Below are 12091 nucleotides of genomic sequence, written 5' to 3'. Positions count from 1 at the left end.
TTGAGATAAGTAGACTGAAGAACAAATCAGAAGACAGTTGAGAAAAGCACAGAGTCTAACATTAGATCTACCAGGTTGGGAAGTACAGAAATTACTTCCATTAACCAAGTGCCTACTATGTGTCAGTGTGAATCACTCTATAGACATTTGATCCTACCATAACATCAAAATTAGAATATAGAAATTACACACAAACCATTGAGAAGCTAAATTAAGTTGACTTTTCCAAAGTCAAACAACCAGTAAGGAATGGGTCAGGAATGTAATTTAGTTATATCTGTGCTCACTGTCCCTTGCCCTCTGCTGCTGACCCAGGTTGCTTGACTTTTCTTGTGTACCCATTTGATGATGATCCCTTTGCAAAGTTGTTCAAAACCTGTGGAAATGGACCATAGAGAGTGTGGCTTGAAGAGTGAAGCACAAAGAGGAAAGACCAGAAAAGGGGCCCATATTACCTTATTTTCCCCAGGAGAATAACCATGACCATGTTTTATCTAAAAATCAATGAGGTGGTTCAGTGAAGGTTCAGACTTAAAACTTGCTTTGTGATTTTCCAATTTCCAGCTTCTAATAGCCAAAAACACATCCCACCTGGTTGTGGGAGGGAAGATAGAAGTCAGGTTTGGGTTAACATATTGCCCAAGGGAATGGGGAAATCAGAGCCCCTGAAAGCAGGCAGTCCAGAGTGACTAGGATACTGTCTGGACACTAGTTCTAACCTTCATGAAAATGGGTCACCTTCCAAGCCTGATACCCTGAGCTGACTCAGATGCAAGGCCTGCAGCCGCTTCTGAAAGTTCTGCTTTGGAAACTGCTCTTCTCCAGGCTGCTGAATGAAAAGGCTGTTAATTGTTGTTTGGATTCAGATTCAAACTGGACCCTTTGTCTCTAACTATGCACCAGTTACAGTTATGGACAAAGGGACCTTTTCTTTGGACTGGAATTCCTCTGCCTTTGGAAGCCTGTGACTGACAAGTGATGGCAAAGTGCATCTGCCTTTAAATGCTTTGGGTTCTGCTAAACTCATTAATGCATCAGATAAAATAGTTCACATTCCAGGCAAAGCCCCCCTCTTCCTCTACTTCACCCAGCACTCAAAAAAAAAAAAAAAAAAAAGGGAACACATTTGCATTTGTCCCTGTAAAAAGGCGCGAAGTACACAGTGACCATACACAGCAGTCTGTGGATAGGTAGTGCCTTTGGTGCTTTTAAACATCGTAATTGCTCTAATTTTCCTAAAAAGAAAGACTTAGAGAGGACATGGTACATGATGCTCAGAAATACATGTGAAAAAAACACAGAATTTGAAAGATTCTTTGGAGACAGTACAAGAGTAGTGGAACGAACAAGAAGCCAGGGCTGTGACTCAAGACCAATTATTTTACCTCTGTGAGCCTCAGTTCCCTCTTGTGGAAGACAGAAAGGTTACCATCTCTCTCGTGTAGATCATGCTGAGGGATAAATGAATGCTTGGGAGTTGGTGAGCAACAAACTCTGTGCCTCATTCTTAGTAGGATCAGTATCTGTTACATCACTTCTCCCCTCCAGACAGCCCCATACCAAAAGGAAGAAGGGATGGTAGAGAAAAAGCAAAGTTTAATATTTTTTCAGCAAAATCTTTTCCATGTTAGGAACAGCATTCTCTGTGGGGCTTTGCCAGCATGGGAAATGCCATCACCGTGAAGAAGAATCTTCTGGTACCCTGGCCACTTAGTTAACTGTGGTTTCAAGAAATACTTGGTGTGTACTAAGTAATTGTAGGTTTTCCTCCAGTGACTTGGGACTAAATGTTCCTTCTTCTAAATTTTGTTTTTAGTACTGGCAGTGTCAGTGGGGGTTTTCCTCTTCCTGTATTACTCAATATTTTAATCATTTGTTCATACGTTTATTCACTCCAAAGAATTCTCTGAGCCCATCGGCCTATCAAGCACCATGCTTCACATGGGAATGCAAAAGAAGAATGATGTCCTACTGAAGGTTTTGTTATAAAACAGAAAAGGTGCTTATGGTCCTGTGACCAGTGTGCAAGAGAGTAGAGTGGGAACCCAGAGGACAGAGTTGTCAGGGTCATTCAGGTCCAGCCAGGGAACAGATACACACCCAAGTTGGGTTAATTGGAGAAAAGTTGAATAAGGGATTCATTTACAGAGGAGTGAGCAGAGCTTAGGGAGACCCGGACCACCAAGAAGTCCCCTGGGGCAACCCGCAGTGTTTCCACCCCTAAGCTTATAGGAGAAGCGGGTGCCAGGGAGCTAGTGGTATCTCGAAACTGAGGGTCATATGAAGAAGGTGGCCCAGCAGGAGTCTAGCCAAGGATGTTGCCAGAGGGCAAGGGATGCGGTCCACACAGGCTAGTCTCTCAGGGCTCAGAGCAAGTGGGGAGACATGGGGAGGAGGTAGCATTGGTCTGAGAGACAGATGGAGCAGTTGTTCTACCCAGGGTAGTAGAGTAAGGAGAAATATCACAGATAGGGAAACTTTAGGAATCATCACAGCTAATGGTAATTTAGTGCTTTCTCCAAGCCAGGCACCAAGTGCCTTACTTTCAATACCACTTTTAATTCTCATAGCCACCCTAACGGGTAGCTGGAATTTGAACCCCATTTTGAAAAACAAGACAAAGAGAAGTCAGTATCACACAACTAAGTCGGTAAGGAAGCCAAAGTTCAGTCTGGCTCCAGAGCACTTTGAGCTGCAACCTGAGAGCTAATAGGGGATTCATCAGATTCACTCTGGTCTGGTTTCCAAGGGGAGGGGCTTGGGAATAGGGAGAAACCCAGACATAGGGAAATTTTGGCAGGGAAAAAAGGGACTGGGAGACAAATAAATGGTGTTTGCAGGTGCAACCTTCTAAAAAGTCCCTGGTCAACAAAGAAGTCTCAGGGGCATGGTCACATTACCACTCCCATCGTCCTGAGATTCTGCAAAGGTCTGCAGTGCCCTCTCCTGATTGGGCCACTATTACCCTTCATTGTGGCCTGGTGTTCATCCTTCCCCTTTGGATGGTAGGCTGTTGGCAACCTGCTCTGCCTTTTCCCACTATTGCACTGTGTAGTCCAGGTGAAGAGCAGGTAGAGTCTTCACTCCCCATCCATTTTAATTCTGACAGTACCAACCACCATTTCTACAGAGCCTGCCATGGGCCAGGAAATGTGCTGTTCCCCACATGTATGCCCTGTCATTAATCCTCAGTGTGCACCTGTGTGCTGTCTTAACCCTGTTTCACATGGGGAAACCAAGACAGTAGAGTTTCAGGGGCTTGCTGAAGGACTCAGCTAGTGGAAGCAGGAAACAAACCCAGATTTAAGCTTTTCCCAGAGCCCACTCACCAGGGCTGGTGTTCTTAGGTCCTCTAGGATGTCTCTGGGAATTCTCCTTGCTCCCTTTGTCTGGTAGCTGGGCGGCTGACCCAGCCTTGGAGAAAGGAGGTGAATTAGGAGGTGACGTGATACGGAGGAGTGTACAGCAGAGAGGTCTTCCCTAATAAGAAGAGAAAGACAGCCTTTGGAAACTAGCTTTCATGTTTTGAGTAGAGGAAGATTTCACTGCATATCTTACCTCTGTGGCATTTGCTGCCATCTCCTGATTAGCAAATATATATAGTAGGTACTGTTTTAATGCCTTATTTTTAAGTCCTATGATGTGGGTAGAATCTGAGCCCCACTTTGGAAACTGAGGTCAAGAGAAGTTAAATAACTTGCCTAGGGTCACACAATGAAGTCAGTGAAGAAGCTGACAATTCAGAATCTTGAATTATTTGTATTAACCCTCTGAACCCTCTGGGAGTTGGTATGTGGAGGCTTCTTCCTACCTGGTGGACCTTTACTCACCCTTCAAATGCCTGTTTAAGCCCTGTGTCCACCATGATGACCACTACCCCAGAAATTCTTACTCTCATCATTTAATCAATCACCACATATGAGGTACTGGTCTAAACCCCAGGAGGTGAGGAGGAAAGAGGGATGAGGTGAGGTGAGGGTACATTGCCATTTTGAATCCCATGCGCCAGGATTTTGAATCCCATGCGCCAGGCTCAGTGGGAAGGTTATGTTTCTGTGAAGAAGAGGAGAGGGCAGTTACCAGGAGGGCATGGTACCCAGAAGGACCCAGAAGCATACTCAAGAAACAGCCAGGAGGCCAGGGCCATGTGGGCAGGAGGAAAGTAGAAGATCAGAGTGACAAAGTAAGCCTAAACCCTGGAGGGAAGACTTTGTCAGACAGTATCGATGCTGTGGCTTGCACTGAGAGAGGGAGGAAGCCACTGGAAAGTTGAACCCCACCATCTCTTGCTGCTTCCCTTCTCTTAGTACTTCTCAGTCGGAGAACCAGACGGCTGTATGACCTGCTTCTCTTTCTTATCCATCTCCCCTCTGAGACCTGAACAATGGACCAGTCTGATTCATCTCAGTCTTCCCTGGCCCAGCAAAGCACTAACAAACATTTATGGAGCTGAACTTGAACCAAATGTCAGATAGCAGCTAGCAGGAACCTGGAATACCTGGGCTGTGAGGTCTCGAGAGTTGGTACATAGGTTGCTGACTCCCCTGAAGCTTTGGGCTACTACACCAGCAGGCACAGTCAGTGAAACCCTTTAGAACTAGGTAATTCTGGGGAACAGGGACCAGGGGTCATGAGAGGAGTGCTGCCTGGATGCTGGAGATTTTGCCATTGGGGTTGCTTGCTGGCTCTCCACACTGCCCTGGCCCTGCTCCCTAACCAAGGTGTGGCCTTGTCCCGCACAGGCATGTCTGTGGTCCTGTCGCAAGAGGTGGAGTCTGTTCTTGTGGGTGCTGCTATTCTGGGTGCCTGTGCCTCCGGGGATTTCGCTTCTGTGCAGGTATGTGAGGACCCAAGGGATGGGCCTTGATCCCGCCTCTGTCTGAGGCTGATCTTCCTCTTGACAGCAGCTCTCATCTTGCAAAACACACAGGATATAATTAAGAAATGATAGGTTGCAGCCAGGGAAATCACAAATGCTTCTAGCCTCAGACTTATTTATTGCAGTTTTCATTTGACTTGGCTTCTGTTGGTGTTGGTTCTGTTTTTCTGTTGGTTTTCTTTTTTTCTCCTTTAAAATAGCTCTTAAATTATTATTTTTTTTAATTTCCCCTTGACAATTTTTCTTTGTGCAAGGGAAACAGGTAAGGTTCAAATAGATTTTCATGCACAGTTCAGATTTTGTTTTTGCTTATTTCAATCTTGTCACTTTCCAAGTACCTCTGAGGCCTCTGTCAATAAGAAACACAAAGGAAAAAAAAATGTTAGAAAGGAATTAAAAAGGGAAATAAGGAACAAAAATATAGGAAGAAAGAAACAATTTGGTGGCTGTGATTAAGTACATAATTTGGCTTCGAGCTTCCTGGCACCCAAGACAAAAAAACGATAAGTTGCATAATTTTTATTTTCAAAAGGAGGAAACATACTAATTTCTCAGAAGACACAAAGCTTTCCCTGCCACCAAATTGTATAAGACATTGCACGTATGGGGCTTTGTGGACAGACTCCAAGTCTAAAATAGTAGAAAATGGGTGAAAAATAAGTACACTGAAGAGGCCAAGAGCAAAGGCTCTGGGGTTGGACCTGGGCTCAGATCCTAACTGGACTGGGTTCTACCTTTTGTGACCAAACCATTCTATACCACACCTGCATCTCTTTATCTTTATACTTTAGACTTCATGACAGTAGCTTGTTGCGAGTTCTTTCTATGGGTCAGGTGCTCCCATTTAGTCCCCATGTAGTTCTGTTATCCCCATTTTATAGTTGAGGAACCAGAGGCACAAAGAAATGACTTAGTTTCACATGAAGCAGCCAGGAAAGACTAGAACCAAGAAGTCTGGCTCCCAGGTCTCAGCTGAGAGTTCTAGAGATGTTTGTTTAGCAGTTAATCTGAGAACTTAATGACTTCCCCAAAGTCTCAAGATTAAGGCCAGGAGCCAGGTTTTCCACCAGTAGTCCAGTGATTAGAGTTTTGTTTATTGTGACCCTCTTCTGTGCCTGCCTATAACCTTCCTGACACGTATAACATCCTTCATGGTCCATAAAGACTGATCAACAGATCCTGAAAGCTCATAAAACTTAAGGGTAGGCAGATACAAAGGCTTGTTTCCACAATCTATGATTTTTGTACCACATTTTGGAAAAGTTGGTATGCTTCACGCTGTTCTAGTCTCTCGAGTTGGTGACTCTGAAATCTCTCTCCAAGGAATAGACTACATTTAGGAATACTTATGAATTTTAACCAAAGTCATTAAACAAAAGGGTACAATTGAATTCTCAATGTTTTCTGGCTTCACTGATTCTCTCAAAAACATTGCATGGAAATATTTACTGTTGATATGTTAATGAATTGTCAATTATTATTATAATGTATGAATTTTCTAAGTTGTCTCACAACTAGTGGTCTTTTCCTTCTTGGAACAAATTATAATAGTTAAATCAAAATAATAGTGATATTTATTAAGGCACTGCATAACCCCCAAAGTGATGGTATTTAGAGAGGAGATTTTAAAAGGTAATTAAATGAGATCATCAGGGCAGAGCACAGATTCCAAGGGTTAGTGCCCTTATGCAAAGAGATACCAGAAATTTTGCTCTTCCTGTCTCAGAATTTAACTGTGTAAACCAAAAGAGCAACCTCACCAGAACCCAATAATTCTGGTACCCTGGTCTCAGACTTTGAGCCTCTGAAACTGTAAGAAAATAAATTTCTGTCATTTAAGCAACAATTCTTGATCTTTTGTCAGGGCATTCTGAGCCAACTAACACACCTCTTGACAATCTCCCTGCCTGGGACAGATCATTCTATCCTTGTGCTATAGACAAGAAAACAAAGGTGCAGAGACATTTTAATTATTTACTCAAGGCCATAAAGTTAGTAAGGATAGAAGCACCACTGAAATGAAGGTCTCTCTGGATCTATATCCTTTGCTAATCCTCTTTCTTTTTCTAATTTGTTTTATTTTTTTCCTCTCTTTCTTTCAAAGTATTTTCTTGGCTTCATTTTTTAAAAAATATTTTTAATTGTAAATGGATGTGATCCCTTTATTTTATTTATTTCTTTTTTGTGGTGCTGAGGATCAAACCCAGTGCCTCACACGTGCTATGCAAGCACTCTAACCACTGAGCTACAGCTACAGCCCTTTTCTTGGCTTCTTAAATGTTCAAAGACATATTTTCTGAAAAGAAATGCCATTGTCTGCAAATTGGTAGATGCTGTGCAGCCCTGAGAATATCATGACAAGATGGTGCTGTTCCATCAGATACTTCATACCATGACTGTGGCACCTCATGGATATCTTAGTCAGAACCAGGGCTTCCAGCTCCAAGAGTATTCCATGACATCCTCCTTTAATTGGAAACTGAGCTCAGTTCTGCACTGGCATCTTTGCTACAAGAGATTTACTGTTAATCTTTGGAACAAAATCTAAGATACGGTAGATCATATATTTGGACTGATGACTTGAGTAGCAGCTGCAAGGTTCAAAGCATCTTAAAGACAAGCTCATGTCTCCTATTCAAGCCAAGGAAGTTATGTGCCTGACCTGATTGTTTTCAGGTTATACCGTAACTCATTAAAGGGAGCCCCTGAATGAAAAAGACCCAAGTTCTTATCTATCATCATTTACCTGCCTGAATCCCCATAGTCTTGACTCTGTGCTTTTTCGTTCATCCTCAGACAGTATCATCTAGGTACTTGTTTTGTTTGTTTGTTTTTAAATATCTAAATAAGATTTGCTACTACTAGGGCTGTTAAGATGAGGAGACTTGAAAGTTCAGTGTCTTTGCAGGTATAATCAACATCATTAGAATGATTATGTTTAGATCTTCTTTGGAAAAGTAAGTGTGTGTTTTTGGCTTCATTCACCATTCTCCAAAGAGGAGCCAACCCAAGAGTTCAGGTCTGGGAACAACTCAACGTTCTGGCATGATGAGGTAAAAAAAGAATTGCTTCTTGCCCATGATTCAACCAGAACATCTAGTCTTTTCTTTGAACTTTGAAGATCCTAGTCAGGTCTTCAGAGGACCTGCCATTCCTGACTTTAGAGAAACCAAATAATTCCTGTTAGGAGCTCAACTGTCACAGCAGGCCAGATGACTTGTCTTCTCAGAAGTCACATGTTTAGTGAATGAATGGAGGATTTCAATTCTTATCTAGAAGGGTTGACATTGGTAGTCTATATCGTCTTCTCCACCAGATGAAGGGAAGGCTAGGAGAGTTCAGAGGACACAGACTGCAAACCTAGAAAAGAGGAGAGAGGTTTACCCAATGTATTAGACCCATGAATGGAAGACTTTGGCCAAGGGTAGAGCCCTGTATCTTCTCGGGATATCAGTAGGTCATTATGGAGCCACTGCAGTGGATTTTATTAAAGCTACTGCAAACTTGTATGCAAGTGAACTCTGAGGGAAACCTGTGAGGTGGAGGCAGTGGGAGAATGGATGGAATTTTTGGTGACATGTTAATAGGATAGATTGGTCAAGTACAAGATGCACTGCTATAACAAATTTTGAAACATGTTGACAGTTTATAGCTTCTATCTCTTGTTCTTTTTTCTACTAATATTTTCATTTTCTGGATCTCCCTCTTTTCCTCCTGCCCTGTATTGCTCTAATTTCCTTTCAGACATCTAATGTGTTCTCATTAGTCCCTTTTCAAATAAGGGCCTTACGTAGGGCACTGACACAGCCATCTATCTGCACTGAGGAATAGAAGGACTAACCATATCATAGAGAGTTGTCCTGTAGGAACCAAGTTGTCCTGTAAGTAGCTGTCAAAACTCCCTCTACTGAAGAGTGTAAGCTCCTAAGGACATGTCAGAGTCAACTTTCTATCTGTAGCTTCCTACTATGGAATCAAGTCACAGCTACGCTGTTCCCATTATGAAAGTTCAGCTGTTCAGTGGGAGGTCATGGATGAGAGGCCTTTCCCCTCCTTTTGTTCATGAGACTGTGAATTCATATAGTCTTGACCTGGGTGATCTTTCCATCTGACCACACCCCACCCCAGTGTCAGTGCACTATAAAACTCTCTAATTCTTAATATGCTGGAAAACACCTAATTAATATTAGAAGTTGGAGGCAAACCATTACAGGTCTGTAGATACCCAGGTCCTCTAAAACTAATAAATTGAAAAAAATATGTTTATAAAAATATCAACATGCTTTTGTTATCTAAGCAGAGACAGTAGAGATTATAATAAATGAAAGGACAAATAAAAAACTTGGTTTCAAACAGTCATGAGAGAAAACCCAATCAAATGGCAAAAAGGCAGAAATATAAAATGGTTTTCCATGGTTCTGCTTCCTTCAGGCCCCCTGCGGATGTCATTAGCATTCTGTAATTTCTTATCTTAAGAGGCAGGTTTTTTCCAAGACTATTTATACAAAACAAGCTTGAACTCCAACAGTGTTATTTATCTCGAGCCACCATCTTCCTCTCCCACCTCCACCTTCCAAAAAAAGCAGTGGAGGAATTATCCGAAGCAGCAAAATTCAGCACAAGGAGACAGTGACAAGAGACTAAATGAACTCAACAATCATTGTGAGGAGAGTAGAGTATAAAGAAATAAGCTCAATTATTCAAAAGGCTCTCCTCCTCCCACTGTATGCTGCTACCCCGTAAACCACTGACTCCATTGGCTCCCACCATCAACTTCCCCTGTCACGATCCAGACAGACTCCTGTGTCTCCCAGACCAATACTTGTAAGTGGCCAGTGGAGAGCTGTGATTACTCACCCTTTCTGTAATGTGTGCCCACAAGATAAACTATCCATGCTGACCACAGTGGTCTGCTCTTGAGGCCAGTCCTTGCAAACATCCTCACTACTCCCTTGAAGCCTCTCATGTCCTGTCCTGTCTCCTGAAATTTACTTCACTTAGAGCCTGTCACATTCATCACCTGTTAAGAGCTTCAGAGCCTGTGGTTTTGCATATGATATCTCCCATTTTGTTTTATTTTGTGAGAGTCAACTTGCTATGACTTTTTAGTTCAATTTGACTTTTCAATTTGATCACTTTAAATACCAGTTTTGTAATTTGCAACATAAAGCTGATTATCATGACTTCAATTACTGGAAGTTTGGAAAGAGTGAAGTATACTGGGTGTTCACATAAGAAACCACCCCTTTCTTGGTGCATTTAATTGAAGTTTGCTTATTTCTTTTTTTCTTCTTCTTTTGAAATACAACTAATAATTTATGTTAATTGGCAAGAATAATAAAATTCAGTTAATAGGAAGGAGAAATATGAAAACACTGATTTTATTATCCTAAAATTACCTGTTTTAGGTTATTTTTTAAATATTAATTAATATTCTTGGTTTCTATTCTTTTTGTCTTTTTGTACATAATTTAAATCATTTTATATTTTTAAATTACAAAATGTGTTCATACAATGAATACTATTTTATAGTTTTTCCCCACTGCAAAACATAATAAACCTCTTTATTTATAATTTTTGTAGGCTATGTAACTTTCTACCCCATAAAACATACCATGCTTTGAGTGTCCCCAAGTCTTAGTTAGGGTATCTCCATTATTTTAAAGAAAGCTGCAACTAAGATCTCTATAGCTAAATTTTTGCACACAGTCTAAATTATTTCCATAAAGTATAAATTATGGAAGTATATAATTTTTCAGTCAAAAAGTTTACTCAAATTTTAGGAGTTTTATACATAGTAACAGTATATATTCCTGCCAATAGTAGATGAAAATTCAAGGTTCACATTTCTTGTGTACAAGGAGCCTCTTGCTGTAAATTTTAATTCCATTTAGATTTCATCCCCAGGCCTCTTATAATCCTATTCATTTCACATATGGTCCTGATATCAACTTTTTTTAGTAGCCTTTTGCCCTTTATTGCTTAAGCATGTGTTTCTGGAGATATGAGATGCTGGTTTCTAATTAAATAGATTCAAATTTCTGATTGAATTTTCTGAGTACATATCCTGTCCCATATGTCAATTTCCCATAAAAAAGTCAACAAAAAACTTTGGAATAGTAGTTAATAGTTTAAATAAGAATTAAATTAAGAATGTGATGTTGGTTCTAACCTTCATTATACTTATTGTCATAGCTGGTTAACAGTACAGTCTCATCTTCTTAAGAAGTCCCTTTCTAAAAATAAAATTATGTTTTGATTTATCATAAATTTCCTGGTTCCAATTCCATTTTCAGAATAGCACCATAGATATAAAGGTCAAAGCATTATCTCAAAATTAGAATTCTACTTTTAGGAGGTTATTTGAATACAGCATATATAACATTTGATTCTCCTGTTCCTTAAGGATTAGCCAAGAACAGGGTCTAGTACTTTCCATCTGTTATCATTCAGAGAATCATGGAAGCAATGTAGGTGTTAACAGTGTCCATTATGCAGATGATGACTCTTAAGCCCAGAGGAAAAAACTGTATAAACTTGATTGACACAAAGTCCATCAAGTTGTGTCATAGTGAATACATGGCCATTGCTTGGAAATGGCAAGGATGCCAATATGGGCAGCTGGGTACCCATATTCACAGAGTGGTGTGGTGCACAGAAAATACTAGTGTCACACATTTGGCATTAGTCCTTGGTTGGGTGTTAAACATAGAAATAAAAATAAGAAGGGTGCCCTCTTCGGTTTGACATTTTCTCATTCAGTTGCCTGGAGAAGCTTTTGTACCATTCTTACCAGTATTGTTTTACTTTATTTATTTGCTTTTAATCATAATCTACCTGCTCATATTTTATAATGGTATAAATAAAAACTATTTAAGAACTTTACTTAAAAAGATACTTTATACTGTTTTTATTCACATGAAGATTTTGACTAAAAAAATATTCTTCCAAATTATCTCCCTGAAATATTTATTCATAGACTCACAAATTAGGCTTATAAAAGCAGCTAATGACCAAATATCTACAAAATCCTTAAAAACTTAGAAGGATTGCAAAAACTGTATTTTCCAAATAAAGTTAACCTAACACTTTGACTTGATTTTAAGACAATGTTTCATAGAAATATATTGATATGTGTGTGTGTATATACACACACACACATATACATATATGATCATTCTATAGGAAAGTGTTTATCCCACTCTAATTATC

The 12091-nt window shown here is 40.4% G+C and overlaps 1 protein-coding gene across 8 annotated transcripts in view; it reads left to right on the top strand.

Moving 5' to 3' along the window:
• The window catches only part of Fggy (FGGY carbohydrate kinase domain containing), a 409535-nt gene that overhangs the window by 325580 nt on the left and 71864 nt on the right, over positions 1-12091 (top strand). For 7 of the 8 annotated variants that reach the window (XM_047521121.1, XM_047521094.1, XM_047521114.1 and 4 more), the window contains one exon: positions 4743-4837. The exons of the other annotated variant lie outside the window; for it this stretch is intronic. In XM_047521121.1, the coding sequence (XP_047377077.1) occupies positions 4743-4837 (95 nt within the window). The remainder of the gene's footprint in view (positions 1-4742; positions 4838-12091) is intronic. 8 annotated transcript variants of the gene reach the window in all.

The sequence above is a fragment of the Sciurus carolinensis genome, chromosome 1, assembly GCF_902686445.1.
Source record: "Sciurus carolinensis chromosome 1, mSciCar1.2, whole genome shotgun sequence".
Lineage (NCBI taxonomy): Eukaryota > Metazoa > Chordata > Mammalia > Rodentia > Sciuridae > Sciurus > Sciurus carolinensis.
This window is presented reverse-complemented; position numbering and strand designations above follow the sequence as displayed.